General features: G+C 37.7%; 4 protein-coding genes and 1 pseudogene across 4 annotated transcripts; 2 read left to right on the forward strand and 3 right to left on the reverse strand.

Annotated features, from left to right (window-relative positions):
* Nucleotides 1–1,519: 1,519 nt before the first annotated feature.
* On the reverse strand, nt 1,520–3,418 carry LOC126586366 (uncharacterized; annotated as a pseudogene).
* Nucleotides 3,419–9,158: 5,740 nt separating this feature from the next.
* On the reverse strand, nt 9,159–10,322 carry LOC126586367 (putative FBD-associated F-box protein At5g53635). Its single transcript, XM_050251202.1, has 2 exons — nt 10,144–10,322; nt 9,159–9,735 (listed from the first exon to the last, which is right to left on the reverse strand). Exons 1-2 carry the CDS (start codon nt 10,320–10,322, stop codon nt 9,159–9,161), a joined length of 756 nt encoding a protein of 251 aa, XP_050107159.1.
* A 3,640-nt stretch (nt 10,323–13,962) lies between these two features.
* Nucleotides 13,963–17,081, forward strand: LOC126586249 (phosphoglycerate kinase 3, cytosolic). The gene is made up of 7 exons (XM_050251033.1): nt 13,963–14,138; nt 14,251–14,462; nt 15,209–15,286; nt 15,385–15,645; nt 15,834–16,151; nt 16,238–16,396; nt 16,658–17,081. The coding sequence occupies exons 2-7, from the start codon at nt 14,268–14,270 to the stop codon at nt 16,850–16,852; spliced, it is 1,206 nt and encodes a 401-aa protein (XP_050106990.1). The 5' UTR covers nt 13,963–14,138; nt 14,251–14,267; the 3' UTR covers nt 16,853–17,081.
* A 3,787-nt stretch (nt 17,082–20,868) lies between these two features.
* On the forward strand, nt 20,869–23,010 carry LOC126584805 (pyruvate kinase, cytosolic isozyme-like). Its single transcript, XM_050249154.1, has 3 exons — nt 20,869–21,372; nt 21,522–21,983; nt 22,095–23,010. The coding sequence occupies exons 1-3, from the start codon at nt 21,130–21,132 to the stop codon at nt 22,902–22,904; spliced, it is 1,515 nt and encodes a 504-aa protein (XP_050105111.1). The 5' UTR covers nt 20,869–21,129; the 3' UTR covers nt 22,905–23,010.
* A 120-nt stretch (nt 23,011–23,130) lies between these two features.
* Nucleotides 23,131–27,638, reverse strand: LOC126584807 (uncharacterized). The gene is made up of 13 exons (XM_050249155.1): nt 27,507–27,638; nt 26,510–26,719; nt 26,218–26,268; nt 25,823–25,953; nt 25,586–25,702; nt 25,327–25,446; nt 24,931–25,019; nt 24,546–24,712; nt 24,383–24,436; nt 24,031–24,140; nt 23,735–23,848; nt 23,491–23,625; nt 23,131–23,413 (listed from the first exon to the last, which is right to left on the reverse strand). Exons 2-13 carry the CDS (start codon nt 26,684–26,686, stop codon nt 23,386–23,388), a joined length of 1,293 nt encoding a protein of 430 aa, XP_050105112.1. The 5' UTR covers nt 26,687–26,719; nt 27,507–27,638; the 3' UTR covers nt 23,131–23,385.
* Between the last annotated feature and the right edge of the window lie 299 nt (nt 27,639–27,937).

Here is a 27,937-nt window from a genome sequence, read left to right on the forward strand (position 1 = left end):
TTAACAACCCACATCGCGATTTCATCACTCCGCATTGGGTAGTGACTATGAATGAGTATTAGTTATAAGCTTCTAACAGTTGAATAAGAGGGAAATGACGATTTTAGCCTCACACGTGAGGCTCGCGTGCAAGCTGTTAACAGAAGAATGACAAACCTTCAGTTTAGGGCATGAATCATAACAAACTCACCTCAAGAATTTATTTCCTAATTTTTTTTCACCAAGAGTACCATTTATTCGATTAGGCAAAAACAAAATTTACAAAATTTCAATTGAGAAACGAATAGCCCTAGCTGCGAACAACCTCCCTCTGTTCTCTTCATCCCTCACACCTTTCTAAACTCTTCCGTCCACCCCACCCACCCCAAATTTTATCTCTATTTTTCTTCCTATTATACTACCCTTGCTTTTGAATTGCAAATCAAGAACAAATATATATATGGATATGAATCGTAAATCCAGATCTTGCATGGTAAGAAATAAAGAGATAGAAAGAGGAGAAAAAAATTGATGCTAACTTTCCCCGCAACAAAGAGAAAAAGAGTTACCGCTGTCATATATGGTGCTAGTTATGGATATGAATATTAAGGTCAGTATAAAATATTTGACCACGTAGTAGCTTTGTTTTGTGTGAGGGAACTCTTTAGCTTCTCTTGCCATATGAATGTGATGTGTGGGTGGTGATTTAAGTTGTAACTCTTACTCTGCAGTCTGTAGCAAAGAAGCTTGCAGAACTTAGTGGAAGGGAGTGACAACAATCAGCGGAGGTGGAGATTCTGTTGCGGCCGTGGGGAAAGTAGGAATTGCTAGTGTGATGAGCCACATATCAACTGCTGGTGGTGCGAGTGTGGAGTTGTTGGAAGACAAAGAACTTCCTGGTTATGTTTCATATAAGGTCCCAATATGTCTCTATATAAAGTTTCCATAAGAGATGGCAGGGAGGGACAATGGCAGCCATTCGAACAATCTAATAAATTTGTTCTTTGCAACATTTTCTTTTTAAAATATCTCGAGGTTTGGTTCTCTATCCCAGTCACAATCTGTTAACCCCTGCACCCTACAGATTTCGTTTCCGATTAAATTACAATTTTCAAGCCGCGAAAATCAAACATTCAACGGACCGACAAGTACAATCTTTAGACCAAAAAAATTATAAGTTCAAAACCTATGAGGTTCGTCATAGCTTATATAAGAGTAATGCTACACTTATTATCTATTTGTACCATCTCTTTAATAAAAGTAGGGCCCACAAACACATGTGAGTCTCGTTTATATTAGAATGGTACAAATCATAGTACAAGTAGGTGGTAAGAATAACATTTTTTTTAATAAAAATGCTTACGGATTTTGTTTTTTATTCTAAAACTAGAATTTTCAGTTAGCCTTACAGTGTTCTCAATTCATGTCTTTTGTATGTGAAGAACTGATGCAAACATATCTAGTCTACTTCGTACTAGAAACATCAAAATATCAAGTACACTAGGCAGTGAAAATCAAACAAATAATTCACCCGTTACAATGACAAAATTCATCGCATCGACAACTGCTATGCATATAAACAATGTGCACCGAACAAATTAACTATGAATACATTTGAAATGCAAAATCAAACTCAACAAATGTAGCATAAAATCACTCTAAATTTGATTCTACCATACAAATATCAACCGGTGTTCACATTTCAAGTGTCATAACCTGGGGGAATCATGACATTGGAAATCACCTTAGCAGCAAACAAAGAAAAGTAAACAAAATAAGCCAAAGGTTGAACAGAACTAAAGTATCTAACCACCTGATAGTCGTGAAGGATCATATTTTTTTGAAAGTGAATTCCTTTTGACATCATCGCTGTTCTCAACTTTATCAAGACATCGTGTACATCATAACGGTGACTCTGAAAATAGTATATGGTCATCTTCCCCAAATCGTGAGCACGCTCGAGATTATAATATGCGAACTCAATAACTTTAGACTGGTGTTCATCATATTGTATGACTTAAACTCCTTGGCTTGAGAAATAAACGAAGCTCTTTTGATTTCCAACAGTCCCTATTTAACCATAGGTACTGAAAAGACAGACAATCAAGCAAATTATTGGATGAAAACAAAACAGCAACGAAATAAATAACGAGTTTGTGACCAAAATGTGAATCAATTTGCTTAATTTCTGAAGGGTAGTCTTACCTCAAGAATAATTGGATCCAAAATAAGAACTTTAACCTTGCGGATGCTACAAAGAAAATCAAATAAGACATCAAAGTTGGAGATCTGAATTGTAGAATAAATCATAGCCTTCTCCAAGAACATTAAGTTTCCAAGATTTTGGCGAGTCTTAAATTCCCCAAACCATTCCAAATACTTAAGATTTGGAGCAGAAATGTTGACCAATCCAATCGGTGCATCGAAATGTACTTTTTTCAAGTCTGTCACGGCCGGGAGATGTTAAGATGGCATTCGTCGTTGAAGTCACGAGACTCACACCAAAATGATTTCAGAGAAGAGCTTTCGATGACAAGATTGTTGACCCCAAGACAATTTTCAAGAAGTAATTCCTTAATGGATGTACAGGAACCTGAAGGCCACTTAAAAAATCGATCATCATCATCTTTTATCGAAACATCTTTCAACCTCAAGTATTCAAGATTAGAAAAAAATAATCCATGGTGGGCACAACACTAAGATTGCAGATCATGTCCACAAGCAGAGATTTCAACGATTTACATAGTAAAAGGGAAGCAGGATGCTCTCCAAATGTAATAGGAGTGATAACAAGATGAAGCACTTCAACATTGCACCTCACTGCAATTTCAATCCATTCCCTCAATCGCGATTGGAAATGTACCTCATGTGCATCCTCATTATAATCACAAAGGTACCAACAAAAGCGAAAGCATTGTATCTTATGATGCACCCCACGTTGAATGAAAAACCTACTCAAAGAATCCAAAACACTTCTGTTCTTTCGACGAGTGGAGATATTCACCAGTACACCATAAAAATCATGAAAATTCAAGTACGGGGTCGACACATAAAACTTTCTGCATGTTTTGGACACGCAGCCAACCCTAATTAGGTCTTCGAAGTTCAAGTGGGACAAAATCTGATGAGCGATTTCGATTGGGAGATTACTGAATCGATCTAATCTACTACTGTTTGTTATCCGATTGCTAAAACTTTTAGGAATTACAGTGGCCATTGAAAACGAAAAGCACAAATCACCGTTCACAGTTCACAGACAAGAAGAACAAGATCACACTGACTATGATCAAGAAAATAGGAGAGAGATAGACAAATACTACACCTCCCTCTACAAGTTTCAGGCGCGCGGTTTGTGAGGCGGTGGTGTTTGCCTCTTCTTTCAAGGTTCTTTGATGCTCCTTCTGTGATTAGGCAACACTTTTCTTCCCTGTTGTTGGACTGGGAGGAAGGTGTGAGTTCGAGTTGTGATTGCCTAATGTTACCTTCAATATAAGGTCCCAAATGTCTCTATATAATGTTTCCATATGAGACGGCGGGGAGGGACAAAGGCAGCCATTCGAGCAATCTAATAAATTTGTGTTAACCCCTGCGCCCTACGGATTTGGTTTCCGATTCTAAGTTACAATTTTCCAAGCTGCGAAAATCAAATATTCAACGGACTGACAACTACAATTTTCATAAATGTAGTTAGTCCCTTGTTTTCAGACCAAAAAATAAAAGTTCAAAACCTATGTTGTTCATCATGGTATATAAAAGACGCGTACAGATTTTATTTTTTATTCTAAAACTAGAATTTTTAGTTACATTGCAGCCATACGTTGTTCTCAATTCATGTACTCTGCTGTAAGTGAAGAAATGATGCCAACATATCTAGACAAATACAGCCGGTGTTCACATTTCAATCTCATAACATGGTGGGAAACATGACATTGGAACTCACCTCAGCAGCAAACAAAGAAAATTAAACAAAATCACCAAAGATTGAACCGAACTAAGGATCTAATCACCTGATGGTCGTAATGGGTCACAATTTTGTGAAAGTGAATTCCTTTCGACATCACCGTTGTTCTCGACTTCATCACGGCGTTGAGTACCTCAGAACGATGAGGATAGTATATGATCATCTTCTCCAAGTCATAAGCATGCTCGAGAATATAATATGCGAACTCAATAACATTAGACCGAAATTTATAATGTATGACTACCTCCTTGGCATGAGAAATAAACGAAAGCTCCTTTGATTTCCAATAGTCCCTTTTTAACCATAGGCACTGAAAAGACGGACAATCAAGTAAAAAGAATGAAAACAAAACACCAACGAAATATATACGAGTTTGCGAACCATAACGTGAATCATTTTGCTGAATTTGTGTAGTGTAGTCTTACCTCAAGAGTATCTGGGTCCAAAAAAAGCAATTTAACCTTGCGGATGCTACAAAGAAAATCAAATAAGACATCAAAGTTACAGTTCCAAGGGGAAGAACAAATCACAGCCTTCTCCAAAAACATTAAGTTTCCAAGATTTTGGCGATTCGAAAATTCCCCAATCCATTCCAAATACTTAAGATTCGGAGCAGAAATGTTGACCAATCTGTTTGTTTTCCTCCCAATCTGTTCAACAAAATGTAATTTTTCAAGTCTGTCACCAGAGATGTTAACATGGCATCCATCGTTGTATTCATGAGACTTGTAGGTACCACACATATTGGGCCTCAGGCTATGACACATTGGGCCTCAACATTTGGGCCTCATTGCCTAGCCCATAATTATGTAAAAGGAGGAGCCCCTTATTCTATAAAAGGGGACTCCTCCCCCCTCACAAATCAGACTCTAGGATACGCCCAAAACATACAGGTCTCACCTTCACTAAGAGGAAGGCCTCACATCCAGAGAGTCTCAGAGACATCCCTCACAACAATATAGAGGGCAATACCCTCTCAGCCAAACAGAGAGCAAAAGGGTAAGGGCTGCATCCACAGAGAGCTCCCTTGCTGATCTATTGTAATCCATACATTCATACAGTAAATGGAATCAACATCAGTGTGGACGTAGCCCAAACATTGGGGTGAACCACAATACATCTTGGTGTTCTTGAGCGTTTGTGTGATTCACGGCCTAATTTACGTTGGTCCAAGATCCTCCAGGTTTTGTGCATCAACACAAAAGCTTCACCCACAAAAGCTTCACTCACAAAAAGCTTCACCTACAAAAGCTTCACCCACTTTAAAAGCTTCACCTACAAAAGTTTCACCTACAAAAGCTTCACCCACAAAAGCTTCACCCCACAAAAAGCTTCATCTACAAAAGCTTCACCCACTACAAAAGTTTCACTCACAAAAGCTTCACCCACCATAAAAGCTTCACCCACAAAAGTTTCACCTACAAAAGCTTCAACACAAAAGCTTCACTTACAAAAGCTTCACATACTCTTAATCAAGATAGTGTGAAGCAAAATCAATTTATGGTACCCAACAAAGCTTCAACCTCAAAGTTTCACCTACAAAACTTCAACACCAAAGCTTAAAAAAAATATATATATATTCAAAAATTCGAAAATTCGAAAATTCGTAAAAATAAATAAATAAAATTGCCTAGGCCTCCTTTTCTTTGGCCTAACAACTTTCATAACAAATATATATGAAGGAGAAGTTTTGGGCTATTCGAAAATTCGAAAATTCGTAAAAAAAAATAAAAATGCCTAGGCCTCCTTTTCTTTGGTCCTAACAACTTTCATAACAAATATATATGAAGGAGGAGTTTTGGGCTACCACTTAGAAAGGAAATGTCTCATTCATCAACTCTCTCAACCAGAGACTTGAGGGACTCCTACCATATGCCAATGCACCTTGATACTCGGAAGTCTCACGACCACTCAGTGACTTGGATTTTTCAAGTCTCCAACTGAGAAGTTTTCCTCACTCGGGAAATTAAGGGAGCACTACGTCAACATACATGCTTCACTCACAAAGCTTCAACAAAAGAAAAAATTCAAAGAACTTAGTGAAGAAGGCTTTGGTGTATTTAACACAATACGTTGAAATGAAGCAAAGCTTATTTATTGATATCTCCGATAAGTTACAAGTATGTACATATACATGAATCAAAATAAACAAACAAGAGGGAGCCTTCACAAAGGTTGCTCATGAGAAGTCTCAGCAGTCAGTAGAGCCTCAGAAAGAAAAGACACCAGAGGGTGATCATTCGGAGCCTCAGTACTGGAAAGAACCTAGAAGGATAAGGCATCAGAGGTTGATCATTTAGAGCTTCATTACGCGGTACAGCCCTAGAAAATGAAGGCAATAAATGCATTTGGAACAAACCCACAAACTTCTGATGATTAAGTAAAATTTGACCATCAGATTCCTGCACCTGATCAAGCTTCATCCTCATGTTTGTAACATAGTCATGTGCGAGCCTGTGCAACTGTTTATTCTCATGCTTGAGCCCTCTAATCTCCTATTTGAGACTTATCACTTCAGTCGCCAATGATTTAACTTGGTGGGTTCGAGCAAATAGGCGTTGTGCCATATTAGGCACAGAACCTGCACACTGAACACTGAAAGCCAGAGAATCCTTAACAACCAACTCATCAGATCGTTGTAAATTAGTCTGTTATCTTTGGGAGTGAGAAGGTTCATGACCACCACCGCAGCGGTCATATCATTCTTCATCACAGAATCCCCAACGATAAGAGGACCAGTAGGAGATAAAAAGGATGGGCGCCATATGTTATCTTGAGAAGGCATGGCTGCCTCTTCACCAAAGTTTAAGTCAAAACGACGATCGGATGGGCCAGACATTCTCAGAAATGATGAAGGAGAAATGAGGTGCAATAAATCTCTGAAATACAAAAATAAAGGGAAAATTCCTACAAGCAATAACTCTCTAAACGTACTTCTTGCACACAATTACCCACAAGAGTAAAGGAACAGTACCACTGCTTGATAACTAAAAAGTCCCTATGTGTGTCAGCCTCTATGCTTCGTGGCAAAGCAAAGTTGCAAAAATGCCCAACCTTTACTCACATCGAGAAAACACTCCCAACAGGATTATTTTCTCAAAAATCAAATAGGCACCGGTATCCGAATCTCGAGAGCCAAACTCCCACCAGGATTGCTTTCTCAAAAATGGAAGAGGCACTGCTCTCCGAATCTCGAAAGCCAGACTCCCACCATGATTGTTTTCTCAAAAATTGAAAAGGCACCGCTCTCCGAATCTCGAGAGCCAGACTCCCAACAGGATTGCTTTCTCAAAAATCGAAGAGGCACCGTTCTTCGAATCTCGAGAGCTAGGTCCCCGACATGATTGCTTGTTCGAAAATCGAAGAGGCACCGCTCTTCGAACTTCGAGAGCCAGATTTCCTTGGATAATGCTTATCTGTAATCTTCACACGTAACATCAGCTTTTCAGATACCACAGACTACATTTTCAAAGTGCTCTAACAAAGTTAAAACACGTGAATCTTGCAGCTCCCACTACATTGGTATGACCGAGAAGGGTAAATGAACAGCGTTACTACTCACTGTTGAGACAATTCCTATATATGTCGACCTTCATCCTCCACATCCAAGCAAACCTGCAAATAAAAAAAAAAGCTCAACTTTTCTTCACATTCGAGAGGGCACTCTCAGCAGAGTTTCTCGAAATACTCAGCTTATTTTTCCCCCGATAATACCTCTGCAAACAAGCCACAACAGAGCCAGAGTATCTCATATCATCAAGGTTAAAAACAAGAGTATCCCATATCATGTTTTTTCCCTGTCTTTTCCTTTGGCCTTGTTCTTACCTGCAAGACAAAGAGAAAGAGAGCAATCAGTCAGCACTTGGAATCAAGCTTCCAATCAGGAACTGACTATCTGGAACTCCTTGCCTGATTACTTACCTGGCATTGCTCTCGAATACTCATCTTCAACATCTTATGCTTCCAGAAAAGATACCACATCTGCCTGAGGAACCAATAGGGCAAGTGAGAAAGATACAAGGAAGCATGCGGAGACAAGCGCAACAGAACATGTGTCGATTCATCTATTACTTTGTCAACAGCAAAAGTATCCCATATCATCAAGGTCGAACGCACTCTTGATTTGATGGACTTGTTTTGATCTTCAAATTCTTGAGTCGACCTTATACTCTGGAGGAAACCAGAAAACCCTCCAGCCCAGTTCAAGAATAAACATGTGGAAAGTTACTTCTTCAAAAGCAAAAGTATCTCATATCATCTCTTTTCATTTTTCTTCTCTTTATCTTTCCTGCTGCCTGCAAGATAGGGAGGATGAGAACAATCAGCCAGAACTCGAAATCAAACTTCTGATCTAAGACTGATTGCGGGGAGCTCTGATTGCTTACCTTGTCTGTCACCTCTTTCGGCGGATCTCTTAGCTCGGCGACTTGGGGGACTTTTACTACATGGTTTGTATCGCGTTTGACCAAGCCTGAAACTATAAGTAAGCTTCAAGTGAAATTGATACATTACCTTGTGCATCTCCACCGGTTAAAGATACCACCTTTGGATGGAGGAAAAGTACTTCCAGAGAAGATGCCACATCTACCTATGAGACAGATAAGGCAAGTGAAAACGATACCACACTTCGGTACTTAGAAGTTTCGTGATTACTCAGCGGCTTGGATCTTGTAAATCCCTAATCGAGGAGATTTCCTCACTCGGGAACTTAGGGGAGCACTACCATACTTGACCAGTCCCGAAACTACTGAGCACCGGTTAACGTTATACCATCAAGGACCCAAAAGAGTTTCCTTCCAACCAGGAGGCCAATCACAGCGCGACACGTGTCGACATCAGAAGCCAATCATAGCGCGTGTCAACATCAGAAGCCAATCACAACACGACACGTGTCAATGTCAGAACAAAGCTAAAAACTCTCTTCTATAAAAGGAAATCATTCTCCCACAATATTTCCGAATGTCATTTGTACTAAATCATTCACTAGTACTCACTAAAGGAGAGCTTGAACCTATGTACTTGTGTAGACCCTTCACAATTAATGAGAACTCTTCTACTCCGTGAACGTAGCCAATCTGGGTGAACCATGTACATCTTGTGTTTGCTTCCCTGTCTCTATCCATTTACATAATTATCCACACTAGTGACCAGAGCAATCTAGCAAAGGTCACAAACTTGACACTTTATGTTGTACCAAAGTCCTCACTGATTTTGTGCATCAACAAGACTGATAGCAAAATGATTCCAGAGATGAGCTTTCGATGACAAGGTTGTTGACCCCAACACAATCTTCAAGAAATAATTCCTTAATGGATGTGCAGCAATCTGAAATCCACTTCAAAAATCGATCACCATCATTCTTTATTGAAACATCTTTTAACCTCATGCATTCGAGATTAGACGAAAAATCCATAGAGGGCACAACACTAATGTTCCAGATCATGTCCACAGTTAAAGACTTCAACGATTTACAGTGCAAGAGGGAAGCAGGAAGCTCTCCAAACGTCTTATTAGGAATGACAACAAGATGAATCACTTCAACATTGCACCTCACTGTAATTTCAATCCATTCCCTCAATCGCGATTGGAAATAAACATCACAGTCATCATTATCGTCGTCGTCACCATCATCAACCCAAAGGTCCCAACGAAAACGAAAGCATTGTATCTTATGATGCACCCCACGTTGAAAGAAGAACCTACTAAAGGAATCCAAAACCCTTTCGTTTTTCAAACAAGTGGATGTATCCACACCAGATAAGTCATGAAAATTCAAGTACGGGGTCGATATATAAGGGGGGTGTAGTCAAACTTGGATTTGAAAGGATTTTAAAAGACTTTAAAATCCTAGTGTAGTCAATTAAAAGATTTTAAAGGATTTTAGAATCCATTAAAATCTAGGTGTAGTCAATTAAAAGATATTAAAGGATTTTAGAATCCATCCAAATCTAAGTGTATTAAAAAAATTAAGATTTTAAAGGATTTGAAAAAGTTGTGGATTTTGTGGGATTTGAAAGAAAAAACTAAATATAACCAAAACTAAAAAGAATCCAACCTCACCCCCTAGGATTTCAAATCCTTCCCCCACAATCCACCACAATCTATTCAAATTCTTTAAAATCCATATGAATTTTGTAAGAGTCTTTAATTATCTTAAATCCTATCAAATCTATCACTTTTAAAATCCTTTTAAAATCCTTTAAAACTCTTTGCATCTTTTGGACAGACAGCCAACCCTAGTGAGGTCTTTAAAGTTGAGGCGAGACAAAATATCATGAGCGATCTCGGTTGGGAAATTACTGAATCTATCTATCCTACTCTTTTTTCTTTTTCGGTTGCGACGATTGGTACTGCGAGCATGCTCAAAACTTGCAGTGGTCATTGAAAAAGCAAAGTACAATCGCCGTTTCACATACGGGAAAAACAAAACCCCTCAACTATATATGTTGTAGGTGGAATTAGAGTTTTTGTAATCGAGAAAAAAAAGAAAAAAAAGGAATTAGGGTTTTTGTAGCCGAGAAAAAAAAAAGAGATAATTGAAACAATAGTCCATGAATTTTGTCACAATTGGAGCTTTGGTCTCTGAACTAAATATTCATGAATATCGGTCCTTGAACATGATGTGATAATGTGGAATATATTCAATAATATGTAGAGTTTGAATAAAATAATCCATGTATTAGACAAAAAAAAAATTAATCCATGTATGTATATCTTTTAATTTTTTTTCTTACCCTCATCTCTTCCTTGAAATTCTCACTCAGTAATTACAATTGTTATAAAAAGGGTGATGTTAGGGAGACCAAGACCAAATTTTATAAATCATATGACGTGATTGTTGATAATTAGATTATTTATTATTATTAAGTGTTGATCAAACATAAGTGTCATTTGACCCCATGATATCAAACATAAGTGTCACTTGACCCCATGACTACCACAACCTCGCGCATTACACTCCTCCCACATACTGATAAGGTAATACTATCGGATCGGATATCCAGTAATCAAACAAATCAGATATGGATTTTGTAGTGAAAGATCCATTGTAGTTGAATTTTTTTTTTTTCGAGTCAGATATCAGATATAAGGTGCTCCACACATTTTGTGTGTAAAATTTTGAAAGTTTATAGAGCAAATAAGGAGAGAAATGTGAGTTAATTTGTTTTTCTTTTATTGATTTTTTTTTCATTTTTGACGGAGAGATGAGAGTGGGGAAAGGAAACTTAGGATTTAGAGAGGGGTGGGATGATTTGATGACATGAGTGAGGAAAGAAAAAAATTTTGATCAAATTATCTTACGTCCGTAATTTTTTTTCTAATATTTGTATTAAATTGTGAATAGAAGATCCAATAAAAGTTTTTTTAATTTTAATTTTTACAAAATTAATTGTATTAATAGCTAGCATAGAAATCTAGATTGGGTAAATTTCATACCTCAGGTTTGAGGTCTATTTCAATTCCATACAACAACTTTAAAACTGTGAACACGGAAAATTCCTGAAACGAAAGAGACAAGAACGAACGTGCACAAACAAATATTTGTATTTATGATGATTTTGGGTTACAATCTCTCTCTATTTTGATCATCTGATTCGATCTCCGTAAGGTGTTGATTTGTGGGATGTGCGATTGATCCAAGGGTCGTCGAGGCTTGATCTTGGAAGAACGAGGATGAACGGATCTTCAAGGGCTTTTGGGCTTGATCTTGAAGAATGGTGATTGACGGATCTTCAAGGGCTTTTGGGCTTGATCTTGAAGAATAGTGATGAACGGATTTCCGAGGGCTTTTGGGCTTGAACTCGAAGAACAGTGACGAACGGATCTTCGAGAGCTTTTGGGCTTGAACGGATCTTCGAGGGCCTTTGGGCTTGATCTCGAAGAATAGTGATGAACGGATCTTCAAGGGCTTTTGGGCTTGATCTTGAAGAACGGTTGGATGTGTGGATTTGTCGACGTTGTTGATCCAAATGGCTGTTGGGGCTTGATCTTGGATGAACGGATGATGAACGATGGTGCTTTCTTCAAGGGCCGTCGGGGCTTGATCTTGAATTGGTGGATGGTTGATCCAAGGGCCGTCGGGGCTTGATCTTGGAAGAACGATGAACGAAGAACGAAGAACACTTTCTTCAAGGCCGTCGGGGCTTGATCTTGAATTGGTGGATGATTGTTAATCCAAAGGGCCGTTGGGGCTTGATCTTGGAAGAACGATGAACGAAGAATGAAGAACGCTTTCTTCAAGGGCCGTCGGGGCTTGATCTTGAAGGTGGATGATTGTTGATCCAAGGGCCGTCGAGGCTTGATCTTGGGAGAACGATGAACGAAGAACGAAGAACACTTTCTTGATTCTTCGGGAACCTGGATGCTTGAGAGCTTCGGAGTTTCAGAGCTTCAGAGCTTCAAGGTGTAATATGAATTGGTTTCCCTTAAATGAATGAAATGGGCTTGTATTTATAGAAATTTCCAAGGCCTAATTTTGAATATAATATTCCAGATGAAATAAGTCGTTTCTGCCAGGTGTTGACACGTGTCCTATTTGATGACTTTTCCAACTCATTTCAATTTTCGTTGAGACACACGCTACGTGTAAAATTTATGTAATACATGAGCGTTGACACTTTGATTTATCGGTCAACATTTATTTACCGAAATTTCGATGTCTACAAAAACATTTCACTTTCATACCTCAAATACTATTTTATTTCAATATAATACATCCGTTAGATTTTCCATCTATTGATCTGTTAAATGCTGACATGGCGGTCACATATATGCCACGTGGTTACCAAATGTCTGCCACGTGGTAAATAAAATAATTTTTAAATTTTTTTTAAGAAACCTGAATTTTCTCAAAAAAAAAAAAAAATTGAAACCGACATCTACAAGAAGAAGAAGAGGAGGGATGAAGAAAGAAAAAGAAAAAAATAAATAGAAACCCACTACAAGAAGAAGAAGAAGAAGAAGAAGAAAGAAAATCAAAAAAAAAAAAAAAAAAGAAACCCAGATCTGCAACAAGAAGAAGACGCTGGGCGCCGGGGGGGGGAGGGTTTTTTTTTTTTTTTTTTTTTTTTTTCTTCTTCTTCTTCTTCTTCTTCGCTGGGGTTAGGGGGGTTTGGGATTTTTTTCTTTCTCTTCTTCTTCTTCTTCTTCGCTGGGGTTGGGGGGGGGGTTAGAGACAAATTTTTTTTTCTTTTCTTCCTCCCTCTTCTTCCTCTTCTTCTTCTTCTTCTTCTTCTGGGTCGCTTGGCGCCGGGGGGGGGGGGGTTAGGGACAAATTTTTTTTTTCTTTTCTTCCTCCCTCTTCTTCCTCTTCTTCTTCTTCTTCTTCTTCTGGGTCGCTTGGCGCGGGGGGGGGGGGGGGAGGACAATTTTTTTTTCTTTTTCTTTCTTCCTCCCTATTCTTCTTCTTCTTCTTGCAGATCTGGGTTTTTTTTTTTTTTTTTGAGAAAATTTAGGTTTTAAAAAAAAAATTAAAAAATATTTTATCAACCACGTGGCACAATGTGGCAGCCACGTCAGCCTTTAACGGATTAATGGATGAAAAATCTAATGGATGCATTATATTGAAATAAAATAGTACTTGAGGTATGAAAGTGAAATGTTTTAAAGTTGTTGTATGAGGTTGTAATAAACCTCAAAACCTGAGAGGTTACTGTGTAATTTACCCATCTAGATTACGTAAAAATGACCCTATTATAGGATGCCAAGAATATTTCAAAACATCTTTAGGTGAAGAAAAGTAGAATTTATACCACCTTCGCAAAACCGTCAACTGCCAGCCCAAGGTTTTATCCAGGTGAAATTTTGAGTTGTGACGGGAACACAAGTGGTACATCATATGTTTTAATAGGAATGGTGAAAATTTTTATTTTTTAAGTTATTAACTTTTTAACACACATATTTCATCATTTATTTAGTAACACGTGAACCGTGTACCGATCACACTTGAAAAATCTCTCTAAAGCCAGGCCCAGAGGAAGAAGAGTCAAGAATCCTTAAGCTCAGACTTCGTGCTGCCCAAGAATAGCAATAACTAGGTGCGCTCCTAAGAAAAAACTCGCACGTGTCGTACATCCCACGCACCAAATCTTCCTCTATAAAGTAAGCTTTCTCTCACAACTGAGTCCTCAGTCTCCCGTCCTTGTTCATAGATCTCTCGCTTCCAAAAACCAACTACATTTTCTCTCATCTTTGTTCGGTAAGCCCTCCAAGATCCAATCTTTCACTCCTTTTCGTATTTATTTGTTAATTAAATGATCTGGGTTTTTATAATTCTGATCGATTTGTACTGTTTTTGGATTGTTTTGAAGGTGAATTTTGTGCTGCGATGGCGACCAAGAAGAGCGTGAGTACTTTGAAGGAGGCTGAGTTGAAGGGGAAGAGAGTGTTTGTGAGGGTTGATCTGAACGTTCCTTTGGATGACAACTCCAACATCACTGACGATACTAGAATCCGCGCCGCCGTGCCCACCATCAAGTACTTGCTCGGCCATGGCGCCAAAGTTATCCTTGCTTCTCACCTGGTAATCCATGGCTTCGATTAATCCGCAGTTGCTTTTTTTTCTTCCTGTTTTAGAATCTGGGTTCCTTTTTTGGATGATCAAGTATTTGGGTTTGTGTCGGTTTGCAAGATTTGTGTGTTTTGAATCGATTAGGTTTTTATTGAAGTTGTTCTGAATTCTGAAAATTACTGATTGGATCTGCTTTGCATGGTCAGCTTAGATCTTATAAGTTTGATTGATAAAGATTGTGATGGATTTTCTGCTAGATCTATGTCGGTCAATTTGAAGATCCCCATTTTGTTTTACTATTCTTTATTATTTTTTAGTTATCTTATTATTTTGACCATATCATTTGCTTTAATTTTGTTCCCAGTGTCTGGTAATTCATCTGTCATTGTTTCGTAGTAGTGACTGTTTTCTGTTACTCCTATAATTGATCCTTTGAAAGCAATGAAGAATCATTATAGATTGTTTCCTTTGAAAAGTTCGTTTCTTAAAAACATCGCCTTTGATGACCTTGGCAAGTTGTGCAGCTCTTGGGGTGCTTAAGCAGTTGTCCTTCAAATTTCTCTCTTTTCACATTTCACTGCTTTTTTTAACTTGTGTATTACTTTTGCTAAATGCCTGGATATAGTGGGATGGATTTGTGTTGCAAGGTCTGGTGTCAATGGTGTTTCGGTTTGTGTTTACATTCTTATTTGCTATACCAATTTGTGGTAACCTTTGAAAGTTACTTATGAAAATATTCTCTGAATTGTTGTTTTCAGGGACGTCCCAAGGGAGTCACTCCCAAGTACAGTTTGAAGCCTCTCGTGCCCAGACTTTCTGAGCTCCTTGGACTCGAGGTTTGTATTTTATTAAACATTACAATTTTTGTCTGATGGTGTTTTTCTCATGGGAGGCACTATTTGCTCATCACGTGTTTATTTATTTTCTGTTACAGGTTAAGATTGCCAATGACTGTATTGGTGAGGAAGTCGAGAAATTGGTTGCTCAACTTCCAGAGGGAGGAGTTTTACTCCTTGAGAATGTTAGGTTCTACAAGGAGGAAGAGAAGAATGACCCTGAATTCGCCAAGAAGCTTGCTTCACTCGCAGATGTTTATGTGAATGATGCTTTTGGTACTGCTCATAGGGCTCATGCATCAACAGAGGGAGTGGCTAAGTACCTGAAGCCTTCCGTAGCTGGATTCCTTATGCAGAAGGTATGTAGTTGTATCAGACCAATTGCACTTACTTAAACTATGAATGCTCCACTGCCCTGCTTCTCATTGAAGTTTTTCCCTCTAAGAATAACGGCGGTCGCACGATGTTTCACACATTCACTTTTCATATTTGGTACAACAATTTTCTTGTTGTGCTAACCCATGTTCTATTTATGTGGTGATATCAGGAACTCGACTATCTTGTCGGTGCCGTGTCAAATCCTAAGAGGCCATTTGCTGCTATTGTTGGCGGTTCAAAAGTGTCAACCAAGATTGGAGTGATAGAATCCTTGTTGGCGAAGGTTAACGTTCTCTTGCTTGGTGGAGGAATGATCTTTACTTTCTACAAGGCCCAAGGCCATTCAGTTGGATCTTCCCTTGTGGAGGAGGACAAGCTTGATCTTGCAAAGTCACTTCTTGAGAAGGCCAAGTCTAAGGGGGTTTCTATTCTCCTCCCAACTGATGTGGTTATTGCTGACAAGTTTGCTGCTGATGCAAACAGCAAGGTCAGTAGTTCCTCTCTTTTCTTTTAAAAATCGTCGTGAAAAGGTGATAACTATGTGAGTCTCAAATGCCATATATTTTCCTGCAGGTTGTGCCAGCGTCTGCTATTCCAGATGGTTGGATGGGATTGGATATTGGACCAGACTCGATCAAAACTTTCAGTGAAGCTCTCGATACCACTCAAACTATTATCTGGAACGGACCTATGGGTGTTTTCGAATTTGAGAAGTTTGCTGCTGGGACTGAGGTAAATGACAACTAAATTTCTGATGATTTCGAAATTTTCAAGTATCAACCTCATCCGTAGAAGCCTCCGTGCTATGATGTCCATCATAAGTTCTTATATTATCACTTGTGAATTGTCTGATAAAATGTGGATCCGTAAATTCGTATATTTGTATTGTCTAAAGTCGTATTTTACAACTGTTTTGGTACTTGAGAACCTTGATAATCAGAGATTTGACACATTTAGGCACAGATACTAATCTAGTTCTTTTCGCGTGATCAGGCAATAGCTAAGAAGCTTGCAGAGCTGAGCGGCAAGGGCGTGACAACAATCATCGGAGGTGGTGACTCAGTTGCCGCCGTTGAGAAGGCTGGGCTTGCTGAGAAGATGAGCCACATCTCCACCGGAGGCGGTGCAAGCTTAGAGCTCCTCGAAGGGAAAACACTACCCGGAGTCCTTGCTCTCGACGATGCTTAAGCTGAAATATTACTCAGTTTTTGTGCATTTTGTTGCAGTTTGATGGTTGGGTTTCCAACCAGAATGGATCAAGTAAAAACAGAGCTGATCTTGTAGAGGCTTATAGGGTTAGGGTTTTGAATAAGTGCTGTCTTGAGATACTTGATATCAGTTTGGTATGGAATGTCATGTTTTTGGAACATAGCTGTTTTGTGCTGATCTTATAATGGCATCTGATGGTTTGATGATATCTACCCATAAATTATTTGGTGTCTGTGTTAGGCCGCTAAGATGTTACACTTCACTAAAGTGTTACAATACGGTAAAATATAATTCATCATTATCATCTGTTTGTATTATAGCATGTGAATTAGTAAAATTGCATTGCACCAAATCATGGCTGTATGTTCTATCTTCAGGATGTTTGTAACCTTGACGTGCGCAAGGTTTAAAATATCGATGATATCGGAAATATTGGTAGTCCAAAAATACGAAAATTTTGATGGAAATATCGGGATATTATTGATATCGATAAAAATTGAATAAAAACCACAGAAATTGTAAGAAAAACTTGAAAATTTTTATTAAAATTTTGCATGATGTTTATTTAGTCAATTATCTATTAGTTTATCACAAAAAAATTGGAAGGAAATACATTGCATGATGGATTTAACTGATTTAAGTTGATTATATAGTGAGCTAGCAAACATTGTGAGTGTAGAAAATATGTAGTAATTAATGAAAAAAGTTTAAACACACCATAATTATTTATATATAATGAATTAGTACAATATTTTACACTTTATACATTGTATGGTAAGATACATGAGTGACTTAGTACCGCATAGAGTTCATATCAAGGTCTAAAATATCAATGATATTGGAAATATCGGTAGTTCAAAAATACGAATATTTCAATAGAAATATCGGGATAATATCGATATTTTAGACCATGAACGTGCACAATGAGCCTAGCAACAAGCCTATCATCTTTGAAATGTAGGACGTGTTGCTTAGGAAATTGTCAATTTTGTAAGCATTGTATGCCCTACTTGTTAAATTGGATTGGGGGCTTCAAATTGACTGAGGGTGGGATTGGAAACGGATCCTCGCTGGGATCCTTTTCCTAGGAATTCTAGGGATTCCGCTATCGTGATATTTCATCGTAAATCGTGCAGTCAGTTTTTGTTAGGTATTTATATTTAATTTTAAATTTTAAATTTTGAAATGATTTCTGATCGCATGAAATACGATTAATAATCACGATCAAGAGATCCCTAGGAAAAATGGCAAAGTGGGATTATCCGATCAAGATTTCATGGTTTTGTATGATTGAAAATTGTGTTATCAAAATTTCCCTAATTAAGCCAACCTTCTTAAGACATTGTAACACGATGTTGTTTGGTAGGTTAAAAGGAGATCAAAATAGCCACATATGATGGGGTGAATTGTCGACTTAGTCTTTGAATTATCACCTTAGTGAAAATTAGGTTCATAATTTAATTTTCTAGGTAAAATAAGTCACTTAATTGATTAAAACTGCTAATTTCATCACTAATATTATATTAAAAGTTATTTATCAATTTTTTCATTAACCTAAGTCATATGACACGTTTTAGAGGGTAACGCTATCATTGTCTTGCTTATAAGCCTTTAACCTTGCGTATAATTTGTGAATCTAACGTCTAATTTACCCTCTAAGATTAACTCCATATACTACATCTTCGAAAAAATAAGTCCTTAAACTATGAAAAATTACGAATTTACTCTCTAAAATGTGCCACTTGCAAGTCATGTGACTTAAATTGACAAAAAATTTAATAGAATAGCTATGAATCTAATATTACGGATGTAATTGATAGATTTTATTAGATTAAGGACTGATTTATTTTAAAAAAAATATTTTTGGAACCTAATTTTCACTCAGGTAGTAATTTAGGGACTACATCAACAGTTTACCCCATACAATATAATAGTATTTATCTTTATTTGTAATTAAGAGATTTTAAGTTTGAATCTCGTAGATGGCTAGTTCAACACAAATTTCTTCCTCTCTCTTCCCTAGTTAGTTTAAATATATATTTGCATGTGGTCCAATATCTTAGTAGATAGAGTGGTTGAGCTTCTACCCATGCGTTTTGGGAAATTCCCCTCCTTTAAATTATTGTAATAGTTTCAAACTCTCCTCCTCCCCTTGATAATAATAATTATAAAGAAAATAACAATTAAGGTTGCCAGTGACATTAGGGCTTAATAGTGCTTTTCACTTGTAACTTAATTCAAATACTCACCCTCAATTCTAATTATAGAAGAAAAAAAATTAATTAAAGCTTAGATTATCATTATTACCAAATTAATCCTCACTCTAATATACTTACTTAACCGCCACTTAGTACTATGGTCTAATGATATTTCTTTTTACTTGTAAGTGAGAGGTCTTAGGTTTGATTCAACCACATTATTGCTAGCCCATTGTGCGACTTAACCCACCTTCTTTCCCTTAGTGTACATAATGTCGTTTCTTAAAAAAAAAAAAAAAAAAACACATACTTAACCAGGCAAATAAGGCACCAGAAATTGCAAGGCCTGCAATAAAAACGGAAAAGAACCCGTCATCGAGTATTCGAATTTGACCACATAAACAAAAAAGAAGTAGAGTACGCATAAAGTAAGAGGAACGTAATTTTCCAAATAAATCAAAGGTAAATTTTATTTGAACCCATGTAACTTTTTTCAACATCCAATTTATTCTCTACGTTCATATTACTTTTAATTAAAGAACGAAGATCTTTTTAAACCTAATTTATTATCTAAACTACTTTCTCAAACCCAATTCAAAATGTAAAGTTATCTTTACATCCATTTAAAAAAATAAATTCTCAAATTGAATAGTTTTGTTTTCAAAGAGAATCGAAAGTCAAAAAGCATTATGGGTCCTTTGTCCGTCCTCCCACCGTGAGCTGTTCAGCTAACTGGTCACAATTCCAATCCATTTGCAAATTCTTCAATTGTTTTTGTGGCAAGTGTCAATACATCTAACTAAGCACTATACAATACTCTTTGTAAATACTAGTAAGGCTGCTGTTAGTAACATTGGAGAAAAAATAGTTGTTTAAAAATAAACATTAATTTTCATGTGGTTACAATTTTTGTAATCTATACTCGTATTTTTCTAATCAAAACCTTGATTTTTGAATATACTTGAATCTTCAAAAGGGTTAAAGTATTTGTGAGCATAATCAAGTACAGTAGTTGTTATTTTGGGCCATAAATAGCGGCTTCCAAGTTGTTTTGTCTGTAATCTAATTGATGTGAAGACTCCTTTAAACAAAGATTAAAAAACTTCTATTCATAGAAAGGGTTTTGTATATATCGTAGAAATTTGGTGTCTGCAACAATTTTTTAATACTTCCACTTTGGTGGTGCAAAAAGTTCAAACGATGAGCAGCATGAGATTGATGAAAAAAAATTGAAACCCAAATACTCATCTTCTAACTCTAAAACAAATTGAAATCAAATGAACAAAACTTACATGAGTCGAGTCATAACTTAGTTGAAGGATACAAAACTTCATCACCATCTATCGATAAAAAAACTAGTTTTTCTTAAGAGCTTATAGGGTTTTAGCCGGAATGAACATAGGATAAACAAGGAGTGATGATAGGGTTTGATGATAGTGTGTGGGTTTATTGATAAATTTAAGTTTTATTATTAATTTCATATTGTACTCGATAGTAATTATACAATAGGATAAAAAAACAATTAACATTTAAAACTTAAGTTGGGTGTATAAAAAGTTTACATGGATTTAAATAAAATTTTCCTAAATCAAAACCGAAAACAAAGTATCCTCTAAGAAACACATGAATGCTGAATTTATTAGGTAATTTTTTTTCCTACAAAAAGTGGAGGCTGGGGTCTGAATATTCTAGAGTGTTCCATAATCATATGAAAGATTTTATATTCCCTTTAATAATTTTGGCCTTCGGGTCCAAGGCAAACAAAGAAATTAACTAGGAAAGTCCTTTGGTCCAAAGCAATAATAATAATTACACAGAAAATAAATTCAATTTCCTTTTCCTTGCTCACTCGGGAATAAAGGGAATATGCCAATTGCAATAGGAAAACCCCAACGCAAAAGTCCCGACAAGAAGTTTGTAACACCCCTATATATATCTCATCTTTCAACGCTTTAAGTCACAACTCACAAGAGACGTCCTGCCCAAGAAACCTTTTGTTTCAAAACCCTACCCAAAACCCTTCCTACACCCTTTGCTTTCCGTGAAGTTTGGTTTGTGATGGCAATGGAGAAGGTGCTTGAAGTTGTGGGGGATAGAAAGCCTAAGACTAAGATCGTGTGCACGTTGGGGCCGTCTTCACGGTCTGTTGAGATGCTGGAGAAGCTTCTGAGGGCCGGGATGAACGTGGCTCGCTTCAACTTCTCACATGGTACTCATGCTTACCATCAAGAAACTCTGGATAATCTTAGGACCGCCATGAACAACACCGGCATCCTCTGCGCCGTCATGTTGGACACCAAGGTAAAATCTCATGCGATTACTTGTTGAGATTCTGATTTTTGAAAAAAAAAAAATGAGAAATTGTTTGATGATTTTTTCTCTTCTTTCCTTTTCCTTTTTGTGATTATTGTGAACAATTGGCTAACAATGGTGTTATTTTCTTTCTACAGGGTCCAGAAATTCGAACGGGATTTCTGAAAGACGGGAAGTCTATAAATCTTAAACAAGGTCAAGAGATCACCATCACCACCGACTATAACATTCTTGGTGATGAGAGTTTGATCTGTATGAGCTACAAAAGGTTGGCTGAGGATGTGAAACCGCAAACCGATATCTTGTGTGCTGATGGAAAAATTACTCTGAGGGTTCTGGCTTGCGACGAGGAGCGTGGTTTGGTGCATTGTCGCTGCGAAAACTCTGCAGAGTTGGGTGAGAAGAAGAATGTCAATCTCCCTGGAGTGGTTGTTGATCTGCCAACACTAACAGAGAAGGACAAAGTTGATATCTTGGAGTGGGGGGTTCCCAATAAGATTGACATGATCGCACTCTCTTTCGTGCGCAAAGGTTCAGACCTTCTTGAGGTCAGAAAATTGTTGGGGGAGCATGCAAAGAATATAATGCTCATGTCCAAGGTAAGTGGTTGAAAATTATTGTAGACTAAACCCTAAACCCTATTTGGTTTCAGAGTTTGAACTTTTTGTATTACTGATTCTTATGGATTTTTGTGTTTTGTTCTTTGGTAGGTTGAGAATCAAGAAGGGGTTTCCAACTTTGATGAAATTCTTGCAAATTCGGATGCGTTTATGGTGGCGAGGGGTGACCTCGGAATGGAGATTCCAATCGAGAAGATATTTTTAGCTCAGAAATTAATGATAGAGAAGGCCAACAGACTAGGAAAGCCGATCGTGACTGCTACTCAGATGTTAGAATCCATGGTCAAGTCTCCTCGTCCCACACGAGCTGAAGCCACCGATGTTGCCAATGCAGTTCTTGACGGAACTGACTGTGTGATGCTTAGCGGTGAAACAGCAGCAGGAGCCTATCCAGAAATTGCAGTTCAAACCATGGCCAAAATCTGTGTTTCTGCTGAGGACTCTATAAATTATGGGGAGCTTTTCAAAAGAAAGATGGAAGTTGCAGCAATGCCTATGTCCCCACTAGAGAGCTTGGCCTCCTCAGCAGTTCAGACAGCGAATTGCATCAAGGCGGCACTGATTTTAGTCCTGACCAAAGGAGGAAGCACGGCTAAGCTGGTGGCTAAGTACAGGCCAAGTATGCCGATTTTGTCTGTGGTGGTGCCTGAGATAACAATAGACTCTTTCGAGTGGTCTTGCAGTGATGCAGCTCCAGCGAGGCACGGCCTTATTTACCAGGGAGTTCTGCCTCTTCTCAGCTCAAGTCCCATTAGGGCTTCTCATGCTGAGTCCACCGAAGAGAGCATACATTTTGCCATACAACATGCAAAAGCAAAGGGACTTTGCAAGCCTGGAGACTCCGTTGTGGCGTTGCACCGCGTTAACACTGATATGATCAAGATCTTGACTGTGAAGTGATGACGCTAACACCAATATGATCAAGATTTTGACTGTGATTTGAAGATTATTCTTAATTAGGGGAGCTGAGGTTGACATGCATTTATCATAATTTGATTTTGCGGCATCCAATTTTGACTTTAATTTTTTGTTTTAGAGTTTAATTCTGAGGTTAGAACAAATAATATGATGTTTTAGAGTTTAATTTTTTGTTTTTGAGTCATTTTACAGAAGCATACAATGATGATTAACAAAAAGAACTATCCTCTTTTGAGAAAACAGATGCACCAAAGTGTTAATATTTTATACTCGGACATAGTTTTTGCCAAAAAAAAAAGTAGCTCTTAAAAAAGATCACAAAAGCAATTCTAAAAGAGAACCAGTTCTATATCCTGGCAGCATTTTACTCAATTCATTCGAGTTTTTCACGTATGCTTCTGCTGAATCCGAAGGATGGAATCCTTTACAACCGAAGGTGGCAACATACGTGATTTTCGTCAGCTTACATGATGGAGCAGCTCCTGTGCTCCCTACAACGACAAGGTTGATTCATCAGTCATGAACAGAAGATTCTGAATTTTTACAAGTGAAGTGAGATGGTACATACTCAATACACTTCTTCGAGTCTCCATAGTGGCTCAAGGCTTGTTCAAACTTGAGCCACTGTGGACCTGAATCCTGAAGATTCACATTTTTTGGCCCCAAGATATAAGCCTGAACAACAAACTCCGGAGTTCTTAACCTGCTCGTTTAATATGACCATCAAATTAGACATAACATGGTCAACGATGTCAACATTAGGCGATTGAAAAATTCTTTCCAGCGACAAAGAAATCCTGTAACTTACTTACCTCCCTTCATATTCCACTAACCATACTAAATAGGCTGCACCAAAGTACATCGAGAAAAATGGCTTGCAAATATCATCGGCTTGATTAGGTTTATATGCTCTAAAGCCCATCTCGCTGCATGCAACGTGGAAGTTTAAGTGCATAGTAAAAATTCAAAATAATCTGCGGTGACATTTCCAAACATTGGAAACCATGACAAGCTAAGAACTTGATCTCTATACAGATTGTTATAAAGTTTCGAGCATGCTCCTCGGTTCAAATTAAGAAATTTTGTTCTTTTTATGAGATTGACATACTTGTAAAGCCATAAAGCCGTAGAATAGTCGATTCCCATTATTCCAGCACGTGGTCCGACACCATTCAGGAAACGCAAGCTAACAACCTCTGCAAGAGCACAAAGAACTGACTGTGCAAAAAATAAGTCCCCCGAAAAGAAGATAACAAAGTAAAAGACTCTGATTGTTGGAGTCAAAGAAGTGAACTGAGTGAGGATAGAAATGCTTATGACACTGAAGAACACAAGATGAAAATGACAAATAGTTTCGTTATTTTCCAGGCTTTTACATATCTCAGATGAAGAATCAGGTTGTAATAAGCGGTGTCCAAAACAGTTGAAAACATATTCCACAACTTAGAGATTATACTTACAGCTTTCATTGGCTTTGTACTGAAGTGCTTTGTGAGTATGATATCTGCAACTGCCTGCAAGAAGTCAATATCATTTAGGTGACATGTTAAGCTTGATTTCATTCACAACGATAGCCATAGAAATATAATCCTGAACTTCAAACCAGTCTTTCTAAACTCATACCTTCAGTTCTGCACGAGAAAGATATGGTCTTTTGTTTTCGTCAATGGAGAATCGTACTTTTCCTTCTTTCTCTCCAGTCCTAGTCCACTCTTTAGAGACGTCATGATGATTCCACATTTCTGCCATGTCTTCTGGGGAAGCTCTGGCATCCCAATAAACATGATGACCTGATGAAATGAGGAATAAAAACGACAGAAATTCTTATCAAAACAAAACATGGTTGGATTAGTACCATCCGTGCCAACTCACGGACTGCAACCTCCACAAATGTTCTCTTTACAATGTTCGTACTAAACAAAACATAATATATTTTTCTAAAAAAGATTTATCAGTTGATATGACCCGAATAACAGTAGCTCGATCTGTAACTGGAAAGAGGACCAACCTGTGTTGTGTGAGGGTGCAGTCGGCGCAGCATGATGGGCATTAGAAGCAGAACCATGGATTGGAGATCGATGACCTTCAAAACATTTTCTGCACAAAGGTGTGATACAACGTTATCAGAAAGGAATATATCTGAAAAAAGTTAGCTTCTACTTAACCCTGAGACTTCATAATTCAACAAGCATAACACATTGTTTTCATTTCGCTACAAATAATTCGTCTTTCACTGCACAACAATTTCTAACTTGGCTCCAATTCTTCACCAAACATTCTAAACCTTTATACAGTTGAGTGGAAAACATTTCAGTGCATCATTTACATTGTCAAAAACAAACTATCGTTACGAAAAATGCTTAAACCAAGTTCCAGATTATAGTGATAGAGAGGAGACAGCAACCTGGATGGAAGACTTTCCTTGACCGAAAGATACCGTTGCCAATACTGCAAAGTTGATTTGTGAGTTGCCTTCTTGGTACCACCTTTATATGCCCTAACTATGAATTCTTCACCTCTTTCTCTACAAACAAAGACGGAACTCGGAAGTATATATCAATACGAATCTTAGTAGCTGGACATGACCAAGTTCACATTCCTAGGAGCCAAATGTAACCAGATACCAAAAAATGATCAGATGAACACTACATTTTGTAACTTACTTGTTATCAAACTTTGCTAACCATTTAAGATACGCAGCACCAAAATATACATTTACAAAAGGCTTGAACAGAAGATCGTGATTCCCTTGAATATCATATGCATGGTAACCCAAATCACTGCAAGAAAGTTTCACTTACATCGTCATTGCTCCAAATTACATAAAAAGTAGATAACGAACATTGCTGGTCCATTTAAGAGGTCTGCTCTCAAATTAAATCAGTTCATAAAGGCTGTACCTAGCTAGCCAGTCAACGGTCTTTGGAAAAAGTTGCATGATCCCTACAGAGGTGGACTTGGATTTTTTATCATACTGCGTAGCCAGGGGCTGTCTATCACTTGCAAGTTCAGAAATAGCACAAATCATATCCTGCAGGAAACAAAAGGAAAAAATTAAGGGGAAAGAAAAGACATAGACGCGTAACAAGGGGATGTTTATTGTTCTGCAGAAATTGAAGCTGCATTCACAGCAGCTGATGACTCAATTGCGAAGACCATATGTATATGCCACCAAGGAAACGTCCATTCTTTTATTCTTTTGGATGAAGGAAAAAGTGTGTTCAATTCAAGCTGATTAAAACACATATAGAAAGGAAACAGACTCGCTAATCTTTTCTTATCATAGAAAACTTACAGGATCTATATGTGAACCAAAATGACGGCAGATGATGATCTCAGCCACAGCCTGCAAAACAGCCATTTTATGCAAGGTAAATTATTCAACAAATTCGGAAGCAAATGGTCTGCGCCTAATTTATTCCAAAAGAGTTCTCTTTAGCCTTCTTAGTAAAAATTGTTCCCGTTAACGATACTAACAGTTGCAAAAGAAAATGTAATCGGCTAATTGCCTAGTCTCATACTTCAAAACTTCTTAGTTAAACTTATAGTAACTGTCATTTCCTTCAATGTAGTTACAACTGCTTCACCTTCATCTCGATCTGTGTCAAATAAGCATTTCCATCGGGATCGCGCGAGATGTGAACTTTCTGGCCTTTGGTCTCTCCAGCATCTAACCATTCTGCAGCCACATAAGGACTACTCCACATTTCTTCCAGGTCATGGGGATCAACACAGTCATTCCAATATTTATAGCTGACAGCCATCCTCGTAATTTTGTTGGATCTTTATCCTAGCATCTGATATACAACAAGAAGATTAATTTCTTACAGCAGTATTCATCAAGTTCCCAAATTAAATACAATACCGTGCAATTCATCGCAGTTTTAAGGCTGTAAACAATGATTTAATTCATTTGTTCCCTAACACGAAAATTTGCAACCTGAATCAAACATATTTCCGCTTTAACAACATCCAAAGCTCAAAACAAATGAACCACCCCATAAAAAAGCTGCAGTTCTTCACCATATATTGCATATAATAAACTATCCACAGAACATAAAGCTAACCAACAATGAGTAAAAAAGGGCGACCCCAGGCCAACAAGGCTCACCGCCTTGTGAGAGTGGGGGTTGGGGGAATGTCTACACAGCCTTTCCCTTGCTTTGCATTGCTTTGCAAAGAGGCTGTTTCCACGACTCAAACCCGTGACCTTTAGGTCACAAAAGAACAACATTTATGTTGTAACAAGGCTCGCCCTCCCAGCCAACAAAGAGTAATAGAGCAAAATAACACAATCAAATGAGCAAAACCGAAATTAAACCCCATAACATGCCAACCCAAAACAAACACATAGAAATACAATATACATGCATATACAAAATTTATTCCATGCATAATTAAATTGGTGATCTCTAATCATATATGTGACATTTTAAGTTGTTATACTGAGAGTCAAAATTGCGTGTTAAGCTTTGTTATTACATTTAAACATGCATGATCTCGTACAATCAACGATCTTTATTCACGTTTTGACAACATAAATGGGAAGATAAATTTTTCAAAGAGGCAAAAGAGTTGGATTACCAGCGCAAAGAGGTGCTATAAGAAGGAGGAAATAGTTTCCTTCACTTCCTCCTTCCCAGGGGCCGATGCTAAGAGAAAGATCGGAGAGAATGGATTTATTTTTTATTTTTTATTTTTGATCTCGAGAGAGGAAAGATTGCTCAAATGTTATATATGAAACGGAAGGTGGAAAATTGACAATGGTTGCCGGGAATGTGGCAATACCACTCTTCGTTTGGCAGAGCTTGTCAGAGAATGACACTTGGCTATCCTTGCCTAACCAATGCTGAAACTTTCTTCATTTTATTTTTCAGATGATTCTAAAGAGACCAAAATTTTAAATTATTTTTTATAAAACCCATGATGTGACGGTTGATGGTTGGACTCCTCTTTTAAATCATTAAAAATAGTTGAACCATCAACCGACATATCATATAATCTACAAAAAAAAT

The sequence above is a fragment of the Malus sylvestris genome, chromosome 10, assembly GCF_916048215.2.
Source record: "Malus sylvestris chromosome 10, drMalSylv7.2, whole genome shotgun sequence".
In the NCBI taxonomy this organism is placed as follows: Eukaryota; Viridiplantae; Streptophyta; class Magnoliopsida; order Rosales; family Rosaceae; genus Malus; species Malus sylvestris.